The 26,451-nt window shown below is 43.0% G+C and overlaps 1 protein-coding gene across 2 annotated transcripts; it reads left to right on the top strand.

Annotated features, from left to right (window-relative positions):
* On the top strand, positions 1–26,451 carry LOC311239159 (BTB/POZ domain-containing protein KCTD1). Of its 2 annotated transcripts, XM_084327416.1 has the most exons (6): positions 5–481; positions 5,663–5,709; positions 8,056–8,234; positions 9,529–9,673; positions 17,917–18,222; positions 24,822–26,451. In XM_084327416.1, the coding sequence occupies exons 1-6, from the start codon at positions 463–465 to the stop codon at positions 24,984–24,986; spliced, it is 861 nt and encodes a 286-aa protein (XP_084183542.1). In that variant the 5' UTR covers positions 5–462; the 3' UTR covers positions 24,987–26,451. The 2 variants fall into 2 exon arrangements, with proteins under 2 accessions (XP_084183543.1, XP_084183542.1); XM_084327417.1 differs by lacking the exon at positions 5,663–5,709 and having other exon boundaries at positions 1–481.

Consider the following 26,451-nt stretch of genomic DNA (forward strand, 5'->3'; position numbering starts at 1 on the left):
TCCCTGGCAAAGAAACACTCCATCCATTTGTAGAAACCGCCTCGGGGAACGTTACATCAAAACTAATCATAACGATTAAAATCAGCTTTTCTGTGCGAGAGGGAGGCAATAGGCAAGTTGGAGGCAGGAGTGAGGGTGTTGTGTGTATATGCAGAAAATATAGCTAGATTTCTGTATTCGATTTTTACTAAACACATAAACTCAACAAAAGACGGAGGCACTGCCGCTGTGATCTGCTCCTTTGCTCTGAGTTTTATTCTGCAGATTGGTTTAGACTGGGGCAGAGACATGAGCTAATTGTATCCTGATCTTTGCCTTGAGGGGTTTCGGAGCCCTGGAGCAAGTATTTTCTGTATTTTGTTCTGTCTACCTTAGCCAAGCTATTGCATTTCTCACTGGTGTAGGAAGGGAAGCAGACCGTGGGCCAAATCGGAGGGAACGGTGCTCAAAAAAAGATACTTTATGCCGTTGTGTGTTTCAGGTAAGCGGAGATTTATTTGCTTTGCTGTTATTTCGGAGGCTGGAGAGGCTGGGACACGGAGAGGCGCAGCCGCTTTTACGCATGTGCCAGTTGATGCGAGCAGTACAGTTCTTACACAATAAATATTTAACCACTTCCTGGTTATTGTTCCTTGATAACTGTACAATTGATGTATGTGACTGCGGTGTAAATCAGGGTTTCCTTGTAGTATATTTAGTAGATTACGACCTTGTTGGGCAACATTCTAGGTCTCGTCCTCCGTGTGAATTCGCTCCTGGCGCGTAGCTTCTTCAGCCCCCAAACACAGTCTAGTCGTCGTGTCCCCGTTTAGAATACTTGTAATAACATACTTGCTTAATCCGCGTTTTGTCGTGTCCATACACGCTTTTTCTATATAAGTTTTTCCTAAAAAACAGTTTCATTTCCTGACTGCCCCAGATATTCTAATGAAAGACGCCATTGTGGAGTAATTTTGCCGGAGGGGTTTTTCTTATTTTGTAAGACAGGAGGTACCTATCCTACACACGTCAATGCAGATTCTATGAATCGTGTCTTTATTCAAAGATAATTTGTCTATCTATGTAAACGAAGAGCAATGTGGATATTGTGCCTTTACTTGTCATTCCTAGCTGCTGCCCTGACCTGTACCGCGCGCTGCCTGGGAACTTCAAGGTCCAGACACGACTGTGCAAATATTGTCTTTAGTAGTGCAAGTCTGGATCTTGGATGCCGTCTGATAAAAGTTTACAAATTATACATACTGATATTTTACAATAGTCTAAGGCGGTGTATTTTCAGATTAGGTTTCCCTGGTTTTAGGCTATAAAATGCTAATACTTAATCACCATTTAAATTCAAACAAAAATCATGTAATCCCATACAGTTTATGTTAAAGTCATCAAGTGTTTTAACTGATAATAAACTATTCCTATTTAAATCGCCTAATATCATTACAGTTAACCACAGTGCAAAAAGGCGCACGAAGACGGTTAAGATCAGATGTTTGGTTTGGAGGGATTGGTCACTTGATGGCGCTGCAATAACAAAAGCATTACCAACTTCTGTTTTTACAGCATCTCCCCTTACATTTAGTTGTCTTCATTATTTGTCCACATGTATTGCATTGTGTCTATAAAGTTAAGCTGGTCTAGTTCAGGCAGATAGTATATGACAGATCATAAAAATACAACTAATTGGATAACTAACACAAAAGTTGGTGATGCCTTTCAAAACCTCTCTCAAGGGACACCTACGGGAGACTGCAATTCAACACTGGCCCCTGTAAATATCCTAACCCAACCCCCTCCAATGTACAGTCATTTACCTAGTATGGTTTTGTCAATAGTCCAATGTACAATTTTGTTTGTTTGTACAGTGTCTCCCCCCCCCCTCAATGTACAGTTTTGCTTGTATATACAGTGTGCCCCCCCCCCCCCCCCAACCACCTCCAATGTAGATTACCCAGTATGGTTGTCAATATCCCAGTGTACCCAACCCCCCCCCCCACCCAACCTCCTCCAATGTACAGTTTCTACGTCAAATGTATATACTCCCTTTTCCTGACTCCTTCTGTATCACAAACAGTACTGTATTTGCAAATCTGGTATGTCATAAATGTATAGATGTAGCAGTACTGACTATCTGTATGTCATGTATGTCATATATGTCCAGATGAATTGAAAATGGGGGACCCTGATGTAAACAAGACGAAAGTCTTTCTCTGGTCTGCATCCCCTTAACAATTGTGTGTATTGAGCTGTACTGTATTGTACCCATTCTGCAATCTGTTAATAAAGTTTTCAATCAATCAATCAATCAAACCTCACTTCCTATTACCAGTTTGGCAGCATTAAAGGGGAATGCCACCAAATTTCAGCTTTGAATTATGCCAATCGTGTGCCTTAGACCTACGCTCTAGAGGTAAGACTAGCCGTGCTAGTGAACATTCAGCAGGCTTATGCCTTTCATAACTAGAAACAAGATAGTCTCTGTCCCACCTCCTAATCTGCCAAAGCAATGTACAACCTAGAGAATCAGAATGATTTGGACAATATAGAAAAAGTAACTGTGACAGAATGGATTTGTGGGGATAAGGATATTCGTTTCTGGTTCAGATGGCATGGCAGTGCCATCATAAAATAAAAGATAAATTAAAAAGCTCTAACAAACAAAAGCTTGATTTAAAAAAGCTCACAAACCAACTTTATGAGTTCAGTTTGAAATCTCGTATTCATTGTCAGGCTGCACATCAGTATGACATCACATATTCTCAATTATCTGGGTTCATTGGGAGAGTCTGTAAACACAGATTGGCCTGCCCTAATGCATAATACTTTAAATATATGAATTCAGTGATATTTTGTGAGCCTCTGAGTCTGACTATATTATACAGTATATCCCACGTGCATCAATGTCACTTGAACAAAGATTAAAACATGGTTTATTTACCTTCTCAAGAGAAAAGAAAAACAGCTAAGACTTGTAACTTTTTTGTTATTGGTAGGCAATACTTCAGGCTGACCTGCTGTTAAATGTCTGTTATTTCAAAAATTCATGAATAGGCCTACTGCACCTCTAGAACAAACAAGTTCAGCTAGAGGTATCTTATAAAGTATCCATTTACTGATCAAGTACGCCTGATGAAGCTGATGTATTATCATAGTGTCTACAAGCCTAAATAACTTGTTTGGTATTCCCAAACTACATAGTGCACTTATAAGCCCTCATTTTGGATCCAATTATAAGTAATATTTGTTAAGATTTATTTGTCTCTGCGGCAGGGTGGCGCAGCGGACATTGCGCTCCTCACCAACGCAAGATACACCAGGTTCGACTCCGGCTGTCGGCGTTGCCTCCGGCTTGGGCCAGCCGTCATACTAACTCAATTGGCAGAGTTAGCGGGTGGAAGTCGATGGGTGGTAATCTGCGACTCCTACAGGTCGGTTGGGGACGCCTGCACAGCAGAGGCAGGAAATGGCGGGGGTAGTGTGAGCCTCCCACACGCCACACCTCGCCAATGAGAGTCTGCGCTGGCAGGTGAAAAGATGTGACAGGCTGCCTCCTCGTGTATCGGAGGGGACACGTGATGCAAGGCTTCTATCCTCCCTACAACCGGCCAGTGGGGGGCATATGCGAGCAACGTTCAAGACAGGGGAGGGGAGAATTGGCACAGTGGAATTGTGATGGGATAAAAATAGAAAAAGAGGAGAAAAAGTGGATTAAAAAAAAAATATTTATTTGTCTTTCCTTTTGAAGATACATATTTGTATGACTCGTCTAACAGGGTATTCAACTGCATTAGTCATTGCAGTTAGTAGATGCTAAAATGTGCAAAAGGTGGCCATTTCTATTGGCAGTTAATACATAATAGTTGCATGTAGGGATGGATTAGCTAGCTAAAGTAGAAAAGCATTCATTTCAACCTGTGATAAGCTATTAAATCCTGGAACAATTTATCAAAAAAGTAATGCACACCTATCTGGCCAATCAGAATTGAGTATTCACCCAGGCCATAATGGCTCCTACTATTCCCAATCCATACCTATTGTGGTTTACACACTTCAAAACTAGGTTGCAGTGAGTGAAGGTGAAGTTAACAGAGTCTGTTTGTGGACCTTTGAAAGAAATGGCCCTGGGCTAAAAGGCAGAGACAACCCATCCATATTATGTAAATACAATCTGACTGCCTCCGACTGAATGCTAATGCTCTGATCGGAAATGTAAAAATGCGTCTTGGGTGATATGTCGAAACACTGAAGAGTTGCATTATGTGATGCTGATCCAGATTTTTTATTTAGCAGTATTAGTACACCCTGATGGGACCAGGTTGTTACCTCCTCCTTATGAACTCACGGTTAGTGTAATTAGCCTATTGTTTACTTAGCACTGTTGTTTCCTTGATATAGTGAAGGAAGACGTTAGAAGATGTTATCCCACACCAACACAAGACTGGCCCGTCGAATAATTTCAAAGCCCTGACAGGAAACAACACAAGGGTAACAAGAGCAACCCGAGAACTCTGCAGGCTTTGATGCACTGTGCCAGGTTTAGATTAGCTTGAACATGTTGTGGTGTGGTTGTGTGGTCAACAAAATTACACAAGTTGGGTAAACAACCAAGCCGCTAAATGCAAAACAGTTTTGACTTTGTTTCAAGTGTTTCGCAAGAGTGCTGGTTTCCACAGCTATTATACTACAGGCCTGTTCACATGGAATGACATGTTTCATACTCTGATGTGGTGCCACTAATGTGCCTTGTGCAACGTGGCAACAGGTAAGACTGCGGTGATAGACCTATATACTCCAATGGGTCTACATGGAGAATCCACTGTTTTATGTTCCTGGTGCTGTCAGTACAGGCTCTGAGTACACTGGCCACTGCTCTCCAAGAGGATGTGTAGATTTGTTGGATATCATTCTCATGAGGTCAGGGCAGGGGGGTCAAGGGGAGCGTCCACAGTGATTTGAAGATAAGGATTCCCCCAACTGTGTCGGAATTATCGCAAGATACGGTATAAGAGCTCAATACCACAATCTTTCCATTCTCTCTCTCTATCTGCCTCTCTTTCACTCACTCACTCATACACTCACACACGCACTCGCACAATTTTCCACAATGCCTCACATTCTCCACTCAATCCACCTTTTGCGATGACAAGGCTTTGAGGAAATCCAATTCCAGCAAGCTGTTTTCAGAACTTACTCTTCACAGACACACACTCACTCACTCACTCACCCAGTCACTCACACTCATACACACACACCACCATCTCCACAAATTAGTCAGGGAACAAATTACCTGCATTCTGAGTGTGATCCCACGCACTTTGCCGGTTGCCTTACACAGGTCCCCTTTTGAAGAGCAGCCATGTGATTTCTCTCTCCTTTGCCCCGCAGGCCCCTCTGCCTTCTGCAAGGGATTCTGGAGTTGAATTTTAAAACGATACATGGCTGCTGCCTGCGCTTATCAGCGCGTGCACAAACGGCATGCAAATCAGACCAGGATCACACACTGCAGTGGAGGCCTACACTCAAAGGCAGGCTTAATTGCTAATTGGGTATCTAGGTGTGAAACCCACACTGCCAATGAGAAGTAGAAACGTGGATGTTTTAAGGCCAGTGGTTGAACTAATTAATTTTATTCTGAATGTTATTAAAATTGTGGCTTTCCTGCATTTCCTAGGAAAAACAGCCCAGGAGAGCGTTGCGGCATTAATTTCAACAATGATGGTAATGTGGTCAGTGGAGTTTTTCCACAGTTTTAATATTGGGAGTGTCGTGGTGTCCTACTACTTCTCTAGAGAGAACACTACTGCTTGTGAGACATGGCAATTTGTGTGTGATGCTTATCACAATTAATAATTTCACAACGATAAAACTCAGGTTATTTGAATTTTACGTGTGAAAGAGGGAAAGCGTGTTTGTGTTGTTTTCATTTGGTATTAAAACAACTAGTAAGTATACTAGTACTTTCCAGAATCATTGGATACAGGCTAATGTTCACGGGGAAAAGCTGCCACTTGCTGCTTTATGGGTGGAAATGTCTTGAGATGCTGTGTGTAGTAAGTAGACTATAGGGTTCTGAGGACAGGTCAAGCGTTCATAGGGTCAGGGCAGGATGCCCCAAGGACATGTCCAGGTGAGTGGGTCTGATCATCTCAATGTAGAGCAGACATGTTGTATTTTGATGTCAATAGCCTATAGTAATTTAACATGCTGCTCTTATAGTTCTGGTCTTATATTGGAATTTGGGTTGTATGGAGCTGTTGGGGGAAGGTTTAGTAATAATACAGCTGCTTCAGACTCAGATGAAACAATGGGCATCAACAGTATAGGTGGGGTAGGCAGAGACTAGGAAAGGGTAAAGGCCAGGTGTCAAATCCAGATGTGCCTCGACCTTTAGCAACCAGACGATTTCTTTGTTGAGCACAGGGCGGGCGTAGAGGTTTTAAATTCTGAAAATGCGACACGCATACCTGCCATTAAAACAGCGACAGCCCCAAAAGACCCGGAGGCACTACAATGCTAATGTTGTCGGGGGGGCTTTGACTTCTCCCAGCCATTACAAAGAAGCTGCTCCGTGTGACTGCCACGGCATCGCTCTTTACCGCTACCGCTCTCCACGCCTCCAGATTTGACAGGTGGAACCCGACAGTGTATCTCTCTGTTAACTTGAACTCTGGGCGAAGTAATGGACGAAACGGATATCATCATGGACTTAACGCATCAGAAAGCGAGAAAGCGACCGCGTCCAATCAGTTCCGTGGACGAGTCCGTGCACGCGTCCCTACGCACCCCGCTGCGAGAGTGCAGGGACCCCGCGCTCCTGTTCGCAGTGAGAGGAGACCTCCTCATACCCGCAGCGTCTTTAAAGCTAAATGACCATTCCCTGACCTCCTCTCCGACCGCAATAATGCCAGCGCAGGTAAAGCCAAACGTCCGATATATTGTCTCAACAAATTCGAGAACTGAAGCCCTCGCCGTGACGACCCACTTTAAGAGTGAAAATGAAAACACCGGTGTAGCCAACAACACTTATGTTTTATCGCATGCTGGGAATCGGATTCTTAACTTGTTTTGTGGTGAATCTGTAATGCTCTTTCGGCGCACGTGCACATGATGGCATTTTGCCTTAAAAAACAATGTTTTATGCTATTTCTGTTGAAAAGCGAGTAATTTTCAAACACAATTATAATGTCCTACGGTCCTACCTACATGTTAATCATTTGAAACACTGTAATACAGGTTATTGAAAGTAACTTCAGATTGCTGAATATTCTTCTTCAATTGACACTTGGTGGGCTTTTAAACTTGTTTGGCTGTGATGGGGGAAAAGTAAATTAGGTTCTGAATTCCATTATAGACATTGTCAGCTAATTGTGTTTTTAGGTTAGCAGGAGACCGTTTCTCTATATTACATTATTTAAATCTGGACTGATTATTGCTCATGTGAGATTGCTTCTCCAAATTAATTTGGTTTTGGAGATTATTGCCCACAGATATAGAGGATTGTGTGGTAACATTCAGGTCAAGGTCAGGAAATAGCTGCAACTTGGAGAGACAATTCTAATCGTGTACCCCTGATTGAGAAGTATATTAAAGTGAATTGCACTTTTGGATAGTACAAGTCTTCTTAGCCTAATCACAAACAAGATAAAAATGTCTCACTCATGTAGTGGCATGTCAATGAACCATGTTCACATCTCAATTTGAATAGCCTATACATTCTCAGTATTACTGGTAATGTAATACCTTAGGTTGCACAATAATAACAAGTACTCAATAACTATGTTAACAAACTGTTGATTCACGATTGGTCACTCAAGTCTCAGTGTGTAGGGAAATCCTTCCAGAATGGCTTCCAGCTTACTTTGCTTCCGAATGACACATTCAGTAAAGAACTATCCGTTTGACTCTCGAATCCCCATTCTCTACCTGCTTACCTACTGCTTAGTTCCAAGGTCCTTGATCATTATCTGTGCGTCCTAAAGTAAAAGTGTCTCTGAATCATTTATTGTGTGTTTGACCTGCTAAATAATCCCCCCCCCCCCCCTCAACTTGTGTCTGTACATGCAGGATAATCGCTCCAGCATGTCCAGGCCCATGATAAACAGATCTCCAGCCTCTCCCTTGAGTACCCAGGGCATCCCAACATCCGCTCAGCTCACCAAGTCCAACGCCCCGGTCCACATCGATGTGGGAGGACACATGTACACCAGCAGTCTGGCCACCTTGACCAAGTTCCCAGAATCCAGGTGAGACCGCAGACGATGGCGAGGATGACGAGGATGACGAGGACGATACACCGCCTCCAGTATAGGCTACCGTGTGTAAATGTTATATTGATAGTGATGGATGTCAAAGTGGCCATTGTTGTATGTATTTAAGTGTTTACATGGCCGTAAATGTCCAGTCTGTATGTAGGCCTTGACGGGGAACAGAATTGTGGATGACTCAAGAGTCTGAAGAACGTGAGTTGATGCTGCTCAGGCCAGATGTGTTCATCTGCATTAGAGCTCCCTCACTGCTTAATGTCATCCCCTGACAGCTCAAACAAATGTCAGATAAGATTCCATCCAGTCACACAAAGAAGAGAAACATGTCTTTCGTCTCATGAATGCATTGGGTATGACTAGAATTTAACCACTGGACTTGGACTTTATACAGCGCATGAAAACAGCACATTGCTCAGCGTGTTCCAAAAGTCAGTGATATCAGCGATTTTGGCTTCATCTACAAAATGGCTCCTCTTGTGATCTTTTAGCCCACAGTAATTTTTCGAGCGGTAAACATTAAGGGCTTCGAGTCCAAAATGCAGAGCGCAGACAAAAGCAGCTCAGCTATTCTGACAGATGTCACAGCAGCAGTAAAGGGCCAAAGGGCATGGGGCCATCTGGAGGCTGGGAGGCCGTGCTGTCACCCGGGGCTCAGCCCTAAGGGTGGCATCCTGCCTGGGGGAACCCTCTACCAGCTGGCCCTGACCTCTCCATCAGACTGCCTCTCTTCTCCTCTGTCTCTCTGTCCCAATGTCTGTGTTTCACTATTTCTTCCTTCTTTCTCTCTCTTTCTCTCTCTCTCTCTCTCTCTCTCTCTCTCTCTCTCTCTCTCTCTCTCTCTCCCTCTCCCTCTCTCTGTGTCACTCTCACTCTATCTCTCTCTCGTTCTTTGTGTTTAATGTATGCATTGAGTTCAGTAATTGTGTAAGCAAAGGTATCGACGGAAACGAACGATCTTGAGCTCGCACACGACGAGTCACAACACAAATGCGTGCGCACACACACACTGTCGCTCTCTCTTTCTCTCACTCACTCTCGCACACACAAGGTGTCAGCTATGCAGAAACAGAAGTGCATCATTATTATCAGATGATGTCATGAACATTAGTTTCATACCATTATCACCCAACATAAGGGTTGTGGGTTGTTGTTTTTTCATTTTTTTTCACATGATCTATCTTTCTCTGCCCCCCCCCCCCCCCATTCTCTCTCTACCCAACCCCCCGCTTCCACCCGCCCCTCTCCTCTCTCCCTCTCTCCTCTCCGTGGGTAGAATTGGTCGTCTCTTTGATGGCACAGAGCCCATAGTCCTGGATAGCCTAAAGCAGCACTACTTCATTGACAGGGATGGACACATGTTCCGCTACATTCTCAACTTCCTCAGGACGTCCAAGCTCCTCATCCCCGACGACTTCAAAGTGAGTTGGACCGACTGGTCCAGAAATGACCGGCTAAGTCCCGTTAGCCAGTCAGCATTCCCCCACAACTTAATGCATACAATGAATCCTAAGGCGTTGCAACGCCCCCCCCTAGTCCCCGGTCCTCCTGGAATTAGTACAAATGCTTCACATCCTGGAAACAAAACACTAAAGGCTTTGCGAAAACCAAGCAAGCTCAATCACAGAGGGGAATCCTACTGTTATGTGTGTTCTTGGTGTGAGCATGTGTACGTTAATTTGTACCCCTATAGCTATAAGTGACTAAAGATGCTTTGAGATATACACGGAAAACAACAGACATGCCTCTGTACAGGAAAAGAAAATAAAACAAGTGGCCTGGAGCCTATGACCACATTGACTAGATTCCTCTAATTCTGCTCTGTATAGCAAGTGTCCGGAATAGAGAGAGAGAGAGAAAGAGAGAGAGAGTGATCCTGACTGTATGTGACACGCTCGCATTCCGTTCGTCTTATGTGTCATTTAGTCCTCCTTAATTACTAAACTTGCCCTGGGAGAAAACAAATAATCACCATTATCTGATGGACTGTCCAGTGTGTGACTCAATCAGTGGGCGGAAGAGAGAAAAAAAGTATATGTCAGTAAAAATATGTGGCTTAAGTTCAGGCCGGGGCCAGATTTACGTTGGATTCGGAGACGTAGTGTGAGAACATGGTAATCTGGTAGGTTCCAGTCCCCGGGCACGCAGCCCTGTGTTGGGTGTCGCACTCTATCTCCTTTAGTCTGCCTCTGTGTAATAATCCTGAATGGTGTCTCTACTGGAGATTATTGCTTCTTCATGTGGAATAATGGTTGTTTCTGCCCCCCCCTCCACACACACACACACACACACACACACACACACACACACACACACACACACACACAACCTAAAACAGATTTTGTTAAATGTTTAGGCTAATATCCTACTAACCCGCTAATATTTAATTCAACCTTTGGTCTTATACAGCCGACCTTTCCAACAGAATTGAGCTAGAAGTTCTGGATACATAGCCAGCCGTAACAATTTGAAACTTAAAAGAACACGTATGGGAAATTTAGGACAAGAGTCAGACAATAAGATGGATACCGATTTATTTGACATTTTTTTATTGGAAGGATAAACCCCTTGATATATGCTATCTCGTTTTCGAGGGGGTCCTTAACCCTTTGATCGCCGGGGTTAAATTCATAATTTACCATCCCTCGCCAGCCGTATTTAACATGGAGAAGTTCCCCTTCTTTGCAGGGCTATAACTTTTTAAATTGTATTGCTAAATTGACATTACCATGGCCCATTCAAAGTCCTATATCTATTGTTCAGGGTGTAGCAACGTTATACTTTTTCATTCACATATTCATACTAAAATACGGTCTAAAGTAGGGATGCACGATAATTATCAGACAGACCGGCGCATGCAGTTCAGCGTTGCAGAGCATTTAGCCTGCTGGCTACCTAGCTCCACTTCAACCAGCATCGGGAGCTCCAGCAGCTTGTCGATGTGCTAATAGCCGCAGCAAGCTAACGTTAGCTGGCTCCAGCAGCTTGTCGATCTGCTGGAGCCAGCTAACGTTAGCTTGCTGAGGCTATTAGCACATCGACAAGCTGCTGGATCTCCCGATGCTGGTTGAAGTGGAGCTAGGTAGCCAGCAGGTTAAATGCTCCCGACGACATCAACAAGCTGCTGGAGCCAGCTAACGTTAGCTTGACTGGTTGCTGACTAACTAATGAAGCTACTCGTCCCGGGAGATAACGGCGTTGCCTGGCTGGTTGCTGGCTACCTAATGTAGCTACTCGTCCCGAGAGATAACGGCGCTGCCTGGCTGGTTGCTGGCTAACTAATGTAGCTACTCGTCCCGGGAGATAACGGCGCTGCCTGGCTGGTTGCTGGCTAACTAATGTAGCTACTCGTCCCGGGAGATAACGGCGCTGCCTGGCTGGTTGCTGGCTAACTAATGTAGCTACTCGTCCCGTGAGATAACGGCGCTGCCTGGCTGGTTGCTGGCTAACTAATGTAGCTACTCGTCCCGGGAGATAACGGCGCTGCCTGGCTGGTTGTTGGCTAACTAATGTAGCTACTTGTCCCGTGAGATAACGGCGCTGCCTGGCTGGTTGCCCTTCTGTCAAACTTCTTTAATTTAGCAAACGACTCGTCAATAGGTACAAGCGTGCTCGCGCCGTCGTCGCGGGCCCCCAACACCGTGGCGGTGGTGATGCCGCAGGTGACCCGTTGTTGTGGTGGTGATGTGAGGTGGTGATGTGTCCACTCAAAGCCTCTTTTTCAAGGCTCCGCTTTGAAAAAAGAACAAAAAGCTTCGAGCGTCTTAGGTTGGATGCACCACAAGCTGTTGACGGATTGTGAATTTTCATTTGGAAAAATAAATATGGTCACTTTATCAGTCAAAACTGTTGTCTTGGCTTTTGTTTCTGTTGTCTGGTTAGGTCACATTTAAGTTGGTGTTAAGTTATTGTCCTGGGAAGTCTTTTTATGTATTATTATTGTATTGTGATATGTTTTGTTTCATGTTGAAAAAAAAAAGATTTGATCAAAAAAAATATATACATAATAATTTTTTTAATAATACAATAAATATCGGTTATCGATATCGGTTATCGGCTTGAGGAGCATAAAGTTATCGGTATCGGTGTCAAAAAAGCAATATCGTGCATCCCTAGTCTAAAGTATAAGTATGTTTTTATCGTTTTCTGCAGCTTTCTCCAGAACGTGATTTATAGCCCCAAATGCATTATATTGATGATTGTATACAGTTTGATAGCAATCGGCGCGAGATAAAAATTTTCAAATGGACGTACTTCTAGAAGTTACTACGTATGATCTGATGATGACTGGATGGGCGGGGGGTCGTTTATAATTCCGTGGGCAACGTTATATCATTCATCTAGTGTGGGTGATATGATCATTGGAGCAGTTAGTATAGAAGACATTACAAAATAATGCTGAAACTCACCGTAGCTTCCTCGCGCCGTTGGGAGATGAGCGTGGAACAGAATTTTTTCTATTATGGGATATAGAAATACCCGATCCATTTCCAGGTTGTATAATAGTATATACGTCCAAATCATGTTGTTTATCGAGTTATTGGCAACGGATCGATATTCATTGTGTCGAGCTCGAGTCCCGGGACCTATAGCGAGTGATCGGACCAAATTGAAATGAGCACCAGCGTCCACTTCCCTGTTTATGCCCTGGGCGATCTGCCGATCGGCCACCAGATGTCGCTCTTGAACCGTTAGAGAGTTGACAGGGGCTCACCAGTACATATAATGTCTCCGGGGGAGAAATATGATTTCGATCACAGATTTTTGAAATATTGATATCAATGACGCTGTACAGCGTCATCGGCAGAATAAGCATGGCGGGGAATGACACTGAAAAGCGTCAACGGCGATTAAAGGGTTAACATAGGATACAAAACATACAATACAATACATAACAAAACAAAAAACAGGACAACAAATGCACTTATACACTGACAGACGCTCTCCCAAGCTCACCCCCACAATCCACACTGATTCCTCCCAAGAGGATCACCAATATATATATGTTCCCTTATAAAACACATACAAAATTATAATTTGATCTGAAAACGACATGTAAGCCCTAACACAGTAAATCAATAACAGGTGCAAGTAGTCTGTAGATGAGTGAACAAAGATATCTTGAATAACCGGTAAGAAGTAAGAGATCTGAGTGAACTAGGCAGTTTGTTCCAATCAGCTGGTGCTGATTTGCTCTCTGTGTGTTCAGTAGAAAGCTATCCGGCTAGCCTAAGGAATGGAAGCGGATACGCATCAGCTAGCCTAGCTTAACCGGTTCACGGCCAACCACGTATATATACGTGATAAGCTTGTTTTTGTTTTTATTACATTTCAATATCCCGGATGTTGTCACAGAGCTATATTTTGGCTGGAAAAGGCATATTGGGACTCCGAAAGTGCAGTACCGGCCAGATCCTGGTATTGCCGCTGTCTCGAGAATGCAGTTTCCCCTGTTGCAGACCGGGTGTAACTTTTTTTTTCGCTTTGGGTTAGCTTTTCTGTTAGCCTAAAGCTATGGCTTCACCAGATCGCCTGGAATACTTATTGCAATGCTGAATTCAGTATGCAGTAAAGTAAACGAATATAGCATCAGCCAATGGACATATCGATCTACCAGATGGCGATCAAATAACTAGGAAATTCTTTTTGGAATCCAACCGGCCACAGGTAAGAGCGATTTGACGCCAATTTCAGTCTGATCGGCCCTTGTTCTCATAGCCATCCACTCGGTCAGCGTATGATGTTGCAATAACGAATGCTGTTATTGGTAATCAATAATCAGAAACAACTTCCCCCGCCCCCCCCCCCCCCCCCCCTTTCATGCATTCATGGTGGAACATGATACCGATAATATGCATTTAGATTTTTAACTCTAGCTTGTGTAGGGCCGAAACGCCAATCGATTTAACGTTATTAGCTTAGCGCCCTATAACTAGCTTTGCAGGAATTACCCCAGACCATTCCGGTATATAGTTCATATTCACGACGCTATAAAACGGGAACGTATCAGAGCATGTGAGCGGCGCAAAGCGGGCGAGAAATCCGCTATTCGCTCGGGACGGCTTAGTTCCGCTCTCATTCGCTCATGTTGGCCCCCCCCCCCCAAGCCGCTCTCCGCTCGCTCAGTGCTCATCTTCATTTGCGCATCAAGGGCTCCGGCGCTCCAGCCCGCTCAGCAGGAAAAATGTAATTTTAATTTAATGTAAATTAGCTTGATTTGACCAAACTACAACAGTCTGCACCCCCTGGGCCCCTTAACAATTGTTTGTATTGAGCCGTATTGTATTGTACCCATTCTGCAATCTTTTAAATAAAAATGTTCAACCATTCTACTAGCTTTACTATGCTAATGTTCGCTAGCCTAGCCGCAATGCTAAGTGTTTATACTGGCAGATCCCATTCACGTTAGCATGTAAGCTAACAACACCAGCGCTCTTTTTGTGAGACTAAACTCTCCGTTCTTGGTGGTACATTGTGTTGATGTTGGTTTCGTTTCATCAATAAATGAGGCAGAACACAGTGAATGTATCATTTTTTTTTGCACTTTGTTTGTTTCTTGCTGAAAATAAATGTTGCGAAATACTAGTTCACTCGAGTCCCGAGGTGATTTAAAGATGGTGGATTTTCTGTTTTGACTTAGCAGGATGTGTAGTGTCTAGTGACGTGTTCACCCTTCTGATTGGTTGAAAATGGCCTTCATGTTTGAACTACATCGCCACCTATTGCTTTGGCATTGTACTACATGTATATTACGTCAGTTTAAACTAGGGCTGGGCGATATGGCCTAAATATTATATCACGATATTTTCGGACCTTTCGGCGATACACGATACACATCACGATGTTTTTCCTTTTTTCCCCAAACAATTCATTATGAGGCTTACCAAGACAGTATTTGAGTTTGCAAGCTAACATTAAAGACAAAAGACTCATGCATTTAGCATTTTTATATTATATATTAGATTTAGATTATTGGATTCTTAAGATTATATATTTAGCATTTTAGCCTTTCGTTTTTTTAGATTATATATTAGATTAGATTTAGATTATTAGATTATATATTGTAACTATTTATTTATGTATACATTTATTATTTGAACGGCTTAAGGCTATATCTGTACTTGATGTTTGTTTGTTGTGTTGCATACTTGAAATAAACTTCAATCAAATCAAACCCCCCCTCTTAAAAACAAAAACCTGTGTTTAACCTAGCCATCTATAAAACATCATGCTAAAACTGTGAAACAAATGTCCTACTCCCCTAAAGAAATAAATACATAGCAAACATGACTCAGTTATCCAATAGTGCTGCTGCTTTTTATTTTGTTAAAATATTTTAGTTAATAAGACTAAAAGACTACAATATGACTACAACGGTTTCATGACGGCTTCCTGTCCTCGCCGGAAGTGCGTCGGATACCTAAGTTAACTTATCGTTAAATGTTCAACAACAGAACAGATTGCTGCTAATTAAACACTTCATGGAAACGGAGTAACGTTAACGTTATGTCGAGTTCATACGTGTAGTGTAGTATGAACTCGACATAACATTACTCCGTGTCCACTCTTGCGTCGCAGATGGATGGTACACTATGTTAGCTCCGTAGCTAATCCGCTCATAGACTAATTTACCGATAGCAGTACTGTTAACGTCGGAGCTTATCAATACTCCTGGGTTTCGGGGGGCATCCCTAGCATCGACCCACCGCCTCTCTGTCTCTGGCTAGGTGTGTGCGCTTGCGTGCGTGTAGATGACGTAATTTGGACAAGTGTGTGTGTGACTGACTTTTTTTTCTGCGAGAGGGAGAGGAAAGCATTTAGCACTGCGCTTGTAAGTCTCATCTCAGCCGTGGCGGCCTCTAACGCGAGGGCAAAACATCACGATATCCACGATACGTTTAAAAAGTGTATCGTTAACACTTTCTTCGCCAGGCTTATGTACATCATTATACCATCCTCTGCCAGCTCTATTTGTCTATGGAGAAGTTCCCCTTCTTTGCAGGGCTATAACTTTTTAAATTGTATTGCTAAATTGACATTACTATGGCCCATTCAACGTCAATTATCTATCGTTCAGGACGTAGGAACGTTATACTTTTTCATTCACATATTCATACTAAAATACGGTCTAAAGTATAAATATGTTTTTATCGTTTTCTGCAGCATTCTCCAGAACGTGATTTATAGCCCTAAATGCATTATATTGATGATCAAATACAGTTTGATAGCGATCTGCGCGAGATAAAAAATGTCAAATGGACGTGCTTCTAGAAGTTACTACTTATCATCTGATGTTGACCGGATGGGGGGGGGGGGTCGTTTATAATTCCGTGGCCAACGTTAGATGATTCATCTAGTGTGGGTGATATGATCATTAGAGCAGTTTGTATCGAACACTGTAAAAGAAAAACGCTGAAACTCACCGCAGCTTCCTCGTAGTGTTGGGCGATGAGCGTGGAGCAAAAATATTCCTATTATGGGATGTTGAAATATGCGATCCATCTCCAGGTTGTATAATAGTATATACGTCCAAATCATGTTGTTTATCGAGTTATTGGTAACGGATCACTATCCATTGTGTCACGCTCGAGTCCCGGCACCTGATCGGCGAGTGATCGGACCGAATTTGGATGAGCACCGGTTTCCGGTTTGGGTGATCCGCCGATCGGCCACCAGATGGCGCTCTTGAACCGTTGGAGAGTTGAGAGGGGATCAACAGTAGATCTCAAGTCTCCGGGGGAGAAATATGATTGCGATCACAGATTTTTGAAATATTGATCTCAATGACGTGTTACGGCGTCATTGGCAGAATTAGCATGGCGGGGAATGACGAGTTTAGGCGTCCTTGGCAGAGAAAGTGTTAATGAACTGTACCCGATATTTATATAATATCATCATATCGCCCAGCCCTAGTTTAAACCACTGTGTGATCGTGTGCACTGAACGGCTGGGAGCGGAGGAGAGCTCTCGCTCCGGAGTCACTCTGACCCATTTTAAAGCCCACTCCGCGCTCACTTCAAAATCCACCTGCTCCGCTCGCGCTCTGGAACGTATTGATGGAGAAAAAATCTTTATGGCATATTGAAGGGAAGGTTTATACTGTCAATTGACAATGACAATGGACACATAGCAATAATATAAAATATAGATTTAGCTCTACAAACAACCTCACGCACAGTGAAAACTTGTAATGAAAAGCTGGCCTCAAAGTCTGTTAAAACTCCGGGAGAGGTGTTTTTGGCCAACAGCTAGGCTAGCTGATCCATATCCACCGTATAAACAGTTATAAAATTTTTGGTAATATAACCTACCTACCTTATGTAAAAGAAGAAGAAAAAATGCAATGATATTGAAAAACTGAGTCTTTAAAATACATACAGATGTTACATTTATTTACTACAGGCCCAGGATTTCAATGCATTTTATTGTTTTATATATACCAAAAATATTGATAAATGAGGCATATTGTTACTTCAGTTGTCAGTAATGCATGAATCGTAGCCTGTTTAACACATACTGGTACTTATATAGCAAAAGTAGCTCCACATACACCTTTTCCTTAGAAAACTTTTTTCTAGTTATATTTAGACTATGGTAAAAATCTGGGTGGAGGAAAGCAGATTTCACTGTACTGAAATACGCCTCTCTCTGCTGCCCCCTGTAGGACTACAGCCTCCTGTACGAGGAGGCGCGATACTTCCAACTGCAGCCCCTGCTGTCCGAGCTGGAGCGTTTTCGCCAGGACAAGGAGCTGAGCCGGGTGTCTCGCCTCTGCGAGTGCCTGGTGGTACGCGTGGCACCTGACCTGGGCGAGAGGATCACGCTAAGTGGCGACAAGGCCCTCATCGAGGACGTCTTTCCGGAAATTGGCGACGTCATGTGCAACTCCGTCAATGCCGGATGGAACCACGACTCCACGCACGTCATCCGCTTCCCTCTCAACGGCTACTGCCACCTCAACTCTGTGCAGGTAATGAATGGCTGATCTGACTGTACTCGGAAGTTATATTGCAATTAATTTGAGCCAATGCTGTGCCATTTAAAGGAACATGCCAACATTATGGGAAATATGCTTACGGTCTTCTCCAGAGTCCTTTCTGTGCGTTCAGTAGAAAGCTATCCAGCCGCAAGCTAGTGTATCTTAGCACAAATTAATGGAAGTGGTTATGGACCAGCTAGTCTAGCTGTTGGCTAAAAACACCTCTCCCAGAGTTTTAAAGGAACACGCCAACTTTTTGGGAAATTTGCTTATTTGCCATCTACCCTGGAGTTAGACAAGCAGATATATACCCTTTTCTTCTCTGTGCATGCATTAGGCTTAGGGAACAGCCACACCGTTAGCCTAGCTTAGCATCATTCACTGGAGTGTAGCCTAGTTCCCAACAGTCACGAAATACACTCCAAATACAACTCCAAAACGTTCCTGTAAACATGTTTTGGAGTTGTATTTGGAGTGTATTTCGTGACTAGGCTACATTGGCACACCTACTTCCAGTGAATGATGCTAAGCTAGGCTAACAAGGTGGCTGTTCCCTAAGCCTAATGCATGCACAGAGAAAAAAAGGGTATGTATCTGCTTGTCTAACTCCAGGGTAGATGGCAAATAAGCTAATTTCCCAAAAAGTTGAGTGTTCCTTTAAGCTAGGCTAGTGGTCCGTATCCGCTTCCATTCATTTGTGCTAAGCTAGGCTAGCTTGCACCCGGATAGCTTTCTACTGAACGCACAGAGAAGAAATTGGTATCCATCTTCTTGTCTGACTCTGGAGAAGACGGTAATCGCATTTGCCATACTGTTGGCATGTTCCGTTAAGAACCATTTCTGCAAAAGAGAGCACAGAGAGGGTTCTTGAGGATATTAAAAATAAACGTTTACCGTTATTCTTTCCCAGCCAACTCACAGACAAAGATTGATTAACACATCCACCGCCAATCACGTTGTACGATGGGTTTCAAGGTCATGCGAATTCCGCCATTCCACGGCGTACGACGTTATTGAGATCATATTTCATTTTTTCGCCATGGTATTCATAATTCCCTCACCCAGCCTCGGCTGAGACAGTGGGACTCGGCACAACCGTGCAACGCTTCAATACCGCCGCCTGGTGGATGATCGGGCGAGTTACAACCGGAAATGGATCTCTGGTGATCTCCGTGCATCTGGGAATTCCGTCCGGCAGTCACATATTGTTGCGGGACTCTAGACACACATCCGTGTATATGGATCGCTGCCATAACTCAATAATCGATATGATTTGGGCGTTTATTGCGCCATACAAACCGGAAATGGATCTAGTCGATCAACGTCAAATGAGTGGGATCTTTTTCCTCCAGTCTCATCGGCGAACAGTAAGAGGACAGTAACGTTACTTTCAGCGTGATTGTTTATTATTATTAACACTTTGATCGCCATGGTTAAATTCATAATTTACCATCCCTAGCCAGCTCTATTTGTCTATGGAGAAGTTCCCCTTCTTTGCAGGGCTATAACTTTTTAAATTCTATTGCTAAATTGACATTATTATGGCCCATTCAATGTCCTATATCCATTGTTCAGGGTGTAGCAACGATATACTTTTTCATTCACATATTCATACTAAAATATGGTCTAAAGCAGGGGTCGGGAACCTATGGCTCGCGAGCCATATATGGCTCTTCTGGTGACATCATATGGCTCCCAGACATTTTTGAGTAAAAAAAAAAATAAAAAATGTAATACTTGTGATATTTCTTAATAATACTGTGTCATTTTAAAGTAAACAGAAATTAGTTTTGAAGATACAGCCAATAGTATCTGTAGCTGAAGATATAGCGAGCAGAGCTGGCGAGGGAACACAAGTGGACAGAAATTAAAAATCTTCAACCTGAAGACCAGCTGATTCTTAAAACTTGGAACGAGCTTCCTGTGACATACCACACAATGCAGCATGTGAGTATTGCCGTATTGACCATGTTTGGCTCTACATATGCATGTGGGCAGTCATTCTCGCATATGAGGAACATTAAGACCAACCTACGCTCACGTTTAACTGATGGAAGCCTCAACGCCTGCATGAAGCTCAACCTCACCACGTATGAACCAGATTACAAGGCCATCAGCAAAACCATGCAGCACCAGAAGTCGCATTAAAAGTAAGACATATTTAATTTATTATACGTTAAAAATACTATATGGCTCTCAATGAAATATATTTAGAAATATTTGGCTTTTATGGCTCTCCCAGTCAAAAAGGTTCCTGACCCCTGGTCTAAAGTATAAGTATGTTTTTATCGTTTTCTGCAGCTTTCTCCAGAACTTGATTTATAGCCCCAAATGCATTATATTGATGATCAAATACAGTTTGGTAGCGATCGGTGCCAGATGAAAAATTTCAACTGGAGGTACTTCTAGAAGTTACTACGTATCATCTGATATTGACCGGATGGGCGAGGGGGCGTTTATAATTCCGTGGGCAACGTTATACCATTCATCTAGTGTGGGTCATATGATCATCAGATCAGTTAGTATAGAAGACGTTAGAAAATAACGTTGAAACTCACTGTATCTTCCTCGCGCCGTTGGACGATCAGCTTGGAGTAGACAGTTTTCGATTATGGGATGTTGATCCTGATGAACCATTTCCAGGTTGTATAATACTATATACGTCCAAATAACGTTTATTGAGTTAGGGCGAGCGATTGATTATCCAGTGTGTTGAGATAGAGTCCTGCTAATGATCGCGAGTGCCCGGACGAAATATGGATGAGCACTTCCTGTTTGACGAGTCACTTCCTGTTGGCGATCTGCCGATCGGCCACCAGATGGCGCTCTTGAACCGCTAGAGAGTTGAGTGGAGCTCAGCTGTACATCTCAGGTCCCCGGAGGAGAAATATGATTTCGAGCACAGATTTTTGAAATATTGATATCAAAGACGAGTTACGGCGTCTTCGGCAGAATGAGCATGGCGAGGAATGACGTCTAAACACGTCATCGGCGATTAAAGTGTTAATGCAAACCGCTCTGATCAATATATCACCCATACTACATAAAGCATTTACTGACGATCACGGAATTATAAACGACCCCCCCCCCCCCCTTTCATCCGCGCATGATGAGTCATAACGTTTAGGATCGTATTCAGTTGGATTTTTTAATATAGCGTGGATCGCGAATAAACTGCAATAGATAATCTATATTATGTGTTTAGGCCTATAACTAGCGTTCTAGGAATTACTGCAGAAAACGATAAAAACATACTTATATTCTAGACGGTATTTTCGTATGAATATATGAATGAAAAAGTATAACGTTCCTACATCCTGAACGATAGCTAATCGATGTTGAATCGGCCATAGTAATGTCAATTTAGCAATACAATTTAAAAAGTTATAGCCCTGCAAAGAAGGTGAACATCTCCATAGGCTTAGACTGGTGGCAGTGATCATACATTGATGGATATAAGCGTGGCAGTTAATGTGTTAAGAGGTGATAGTCTGTTCGTTTGACTTCACGTCATACGCTGTTTTACCACAGTGATTGCAACTAGAACTTGTTTAGTGGAAGGCAACGTTTCGATCCCGAAGGATCTTCTTCAGGTCTCTAGTTTGCAAGCGGAATCTTCTCCCTCTGACACACCTCCTCTGACAGACATTTATTCGCCTTGCAGAAACACATTAGTTAGTCAAATCCTGGAGTTATGATGATACCAAGGCCACCATCACTGCTGCTCCAATATACAGTATAACATCCACTGTGGCGCACTTGGCAACTGCATTATAGAGGTGATCAGGGGGTCTTTGGTTCAATTTCAGAGAAGTAAATTATATATCATGCAATATTCACAAGGGTCCCTGAAAATGGATTGCTTTTTGTATCTGAAGTTCAACATAAACTCTGAACTTTCACATCTTTACACCCACGCACAAAGCAGAGGGAGATATTGTAACTCTCTGTGTGTGTGTGTGTGTGTGTGTGTGTGTGTGTGTGTGTGTGTGTGTGTGTGTGTGTGTGTGTGTGTGTGTGTGTGTGTGTGTGTGTGTGTGTGTGTGTAACCGTTAACTCACATCTTTCTCATCCAATTTGGTTCAAATTTTGTGGAAAGGTCGATAAACAGTCAAGGACCTACACTGTTGAAATTTCTTCCCAAATCCACAAACGTTTGACAGTGCAGATCGAGGTCCAGTGTAGACTGTAGAGCAGGAGTTCCCAAACTTTTTCAGCTCGAGACCCAAAAGAGAAATTTGGTGTTTCCCCGGGACCCAAAATTACAAAAATACATCATGAATTGCCATAACATACATTTATAAACTACTGATAAAGAACACAACAAACCATGAATTTCAAATGTATATGAAATGTATTTATTTAATTATAAAAGTACATCACAGCAATAATCAGAGTGTAATGTTAAGTTGCTCACCACCTCATAACATACAATTTTGTAACACTTTTAAATGAACAAACATGTTCTACTCTCCTTTCTATTTCTCACCCCTTTTTCAACTCTCTATTTCTTACCCCCTCCCTCAGTCCCTCAACCTTAAACCCCAACATTGAGCAACATTCTGATTAATTTGTACTGACTTATTTTAAAATTCTACTGACCTGACATCATGATAGAAGGGGTATAATATTTCATCTATGGCACAATGAAATCTAATGAGAGGTATGTGGCTGGTTGAAGTTTTCAACCAGCAGATTTATTCTGGGCTTGGTTTTTGAAAGTGCTATTCTGAGGTCATGCTGAGCATTTAGTCTGTTTCTGTATTTGTTTTTTAGGTATGCTAGAGTAGAAAACCCAGATTCACATAAGTATGTGGTGGTGCCATATTTTTTTTTTTTATTGGCGACCCAATAAAAACGGGTCCGCGACCCAGAGTTTGGGAAACGCTGGTGTAGAATATTAAACACCAACTTGACAAAATCTCCAACCGAGGGATGCTAGGTTGGGACGCAAGCAAGATTGATACCAGAACTACTCAGCCTACATAATTATAATGTCTCAGTCCTAGAGAGAGACTGGAGAACAGGTTTACGGATCAATGTGTGCCGTATGCACAAGTGTTACATCTCTCTGAATGTCGTTGTAGTTATTATTAATTAAATTATTATAATGTAATATGCATGTAATTAATACCTCTGATAAACCGTCTTCTACATCAAAAAGGCTTCTACATTGCACCCAATAAGTAAGTAATAAGAAGAATCCCCTTACAGCATAAAACCAAAGAATACATAAACTTGCTAAGTTGCACTTTTCTTTTTATTTAACATGTAGCTCACCCTATTTCCCCGATTACCAATTGATATTCCACAAATTAATTGGTGGTAAAATCCTCCAATGCGCAATCAATGGACGAGGGTAGAGAGGTATTATTTAAAAGATTTCACAACGACTTGGACTTCTATAACTCCTTCCCGCAAACCCCACAAACAAACCCCTCTCTGAAGTGTGTGAGTAGTGGAGAGAGAGAGAGAGAGAGAGAGAGAGAGAGAGAGAACGCGCTCCCTAGCAGGTTGTCCCCAGGCAGGGCCCATAATCCTGTTTGGTTATTAAAGCACGCCGGCGGTGGGTGCTGTATCTGCGGCTAATGGAGGCCGGGGCGGGGGTTTCGGCAGGGGGAGGGGGGGTGGAGAGAGAGACTGCCAGCAATACGGGGACCTTTGTAGTTTTGGCGGAGGCTTGGGCCCGGGGGCTGGGGGAGAAACGGGGAGTGGTGGGGGAGAAACGGGGAGTGGTGGGGGGTGGTGGTAGACTGTAGCGGGCCATACTGAGCCAAGTGGCAGAGAGAAAGCCTCGGCGCTCCCTGGGGCCTCTTCCATGGAATGTGATCCTACAGGCCCCCCGGACACGTCTGTAGATGTCTGCAAGGCTGCGGGAAACAACTACACATGAACGTGTGTGCTGCAACGCAAAACAATGAACACGAGGCACAGGTTCTTGGTTCTGTGAGAGGGGACTCGTACGTGACTTCCTCCCGTTTATCCTCCTTCAGTCATCTGTGTCTGTTCATCCAAGTTCCTGTCACTGGCCGTATGTCGCCGTTTCCCTATTCCCCCGCGCCTCTCGCTAAACCTAGCATTACTTCAGCTATGTACAGATTACCAGAGTCCCTTGGATGCACTCCAAGTTGCAAAGCATTTACGCAGCGCTGCAGATTGTTATATCTTACAGTATAGAAGATGTTAGCTGTCCTCTGTAGGGCTGCGTAGAGCTCGCCTGGGGGCAATGGCCAACTCAAACCACAGCATGGGAAGCATCGTACAGTATGTTCATTCTTTTGCCCAGCTGTCAAATTGTCTTTGTACGTTGTCACCAAATGTTAAACAAATTTGACTAAGCATAACAGTACTGTCCCCGTTTGGCCCACGTAGCCCTTTCAGGCGCACAATCTCACACACAACACAATGAGATTGGAGTTTAGAGAACTGAGCATAAAATGGTATAATTCTAAGAGGCAGAATCCTGAGAAAACATTCCACAAGACACAATTTGCACCTGAAAAAGGTTAGTGGAAAGTGCTAACCAAATCACGACTGTTAACGAGCGCTAGTCTCATTTCACATCTCGTATCCCTCCGCTCTGCACTCAGGTCCTGGAGCGTCTGCAGCAGCGCGGCTTCGAGATCGCCGGGTCCTGCGGGGGAGGGGTGGACTCGTCCCAGTTCAGCGAGTATGTCCTGAGGAGGGAACTGCTGAGGAGGACAGGTCAGCGAGGGCCCAATTCCAACAGGATAAAACAGGAGCAGCTGGACTAGAAACCTCCCAACCAGCAGGAGGTGCTAGACTTTTCAGTGGCAGCCGAGCACTCGATGCAGCAGAGCTCTGTGGACTCTGTCTTTGTTTTGTTTCGTTGATGTTTTTACTTAAACTTGAGAACCGTCTAGAAAAAAAAAAGGTGCAACAGGAGATTTTTTCGCCATAAGAAGATACAAGACATTTGATAAGTTTGAGATCTCAAGGACATTTGTGATTGTCTAGCCCGCCCCTGCGTTATTTTTCTTCGTAGCCGCATTTTGCGGAGACGCTCTCTGATTGGCCACTGACTGACGCTCTCTGATTGGCCACTGACATGTGCAGCCTGCTACCTAACGCCTAGTTTATCACTGGTTAAGCTTAGGCGACTCTTTCGAAGTTGGTTACGGTTAGAGTTTGGAATCAGGGCTGGTGTTCTATCGCCCTGCTCTAAGACAAACTCTAACCTTAACCAACTTCGAAAGAGTGCCTAAGCTTAACCGGTGTAGAAACAGGCGTCACACGATTGGGCGCACATGTCACATGAAGTGGCCAATCAGAGAGCGTCTCCGCAAAATGCGGCTACGGAAAAAAATAACGCCCCCCCCCCCCCACACACACACATCGACAGATTTAAAAAGGATTTAGATACGCTGCATCCCCAAATGAAGTTTGTTTTAAAACTTTGAACCTACATTAGGTTTAATATGATTTCTATTTTCCCCGTATAAATTAAAAGGATTTGATTGCTTATGCAATATGTTGCATAGCCTGTTACCAGTGATTCATTTTTGTTTCTCCGCTGGCATATTGGCCAAGTCTCATCTTTATTTCCTTACTGTACAACGTTCATTGTAATGTGTTGCTTACAGTAAGGAACGTCTCGGTTAGCAAAATAAATGAATTTCAACAGAACAGAATATTAATTATCTTTTTTTGAGTATTGTGATAAAAAAAATGAAGTGTTTTTTACTTTAATGGAAGTTATTTTATCGGATTATACTATGATATATAGTTCACATTAGTATCATCAAAACTTTATGTCATCGACCATTCTATACTCGCTAAAGGAAATGATTTAGTAAATTATTATGATTATAATGTCACACCATTTGCCTCATTGGGGTGTATGAACTACCAACAACCCCCATGAACTACCTTAGAAATTATTTCATTGTTATCATGACATCCCCTTGAGTAATGACCTGTAAATGCTATTTGTCATTGTATGTGTATGTTTGTGTTTTTTTACATTGAATCTTTTTAAAGCAAAAGTGTTTTGCCTCAAGACATGACTGAACAGATTAAAACTTATTGTACTACCCAGTCCAAGGTCACTTTTACTCTTAGCACATGTCGATATGAAGTTGGATATGAAGTATTTCTAACATGATTGACCCACCCCACACTCCCTAGATTTGAGTAAAGAGGAATGTAGCACAAAAATGTGAAAACGAAATAATAATAAATCTTCAACTAAAGTTGTTA

This window comes from Notolepis coatsorum (genome assembly GCF_963971535.1).
Source record: "Notolepis coatsorum genome assembly, chromosome: 13".
Taxonomy (NCBI): Eukaryota; Metazoa; Chordata; class Actinopteri; order Aulopiformes; family Paralepididae; genus Notolepis; species Notolepis coatsorum.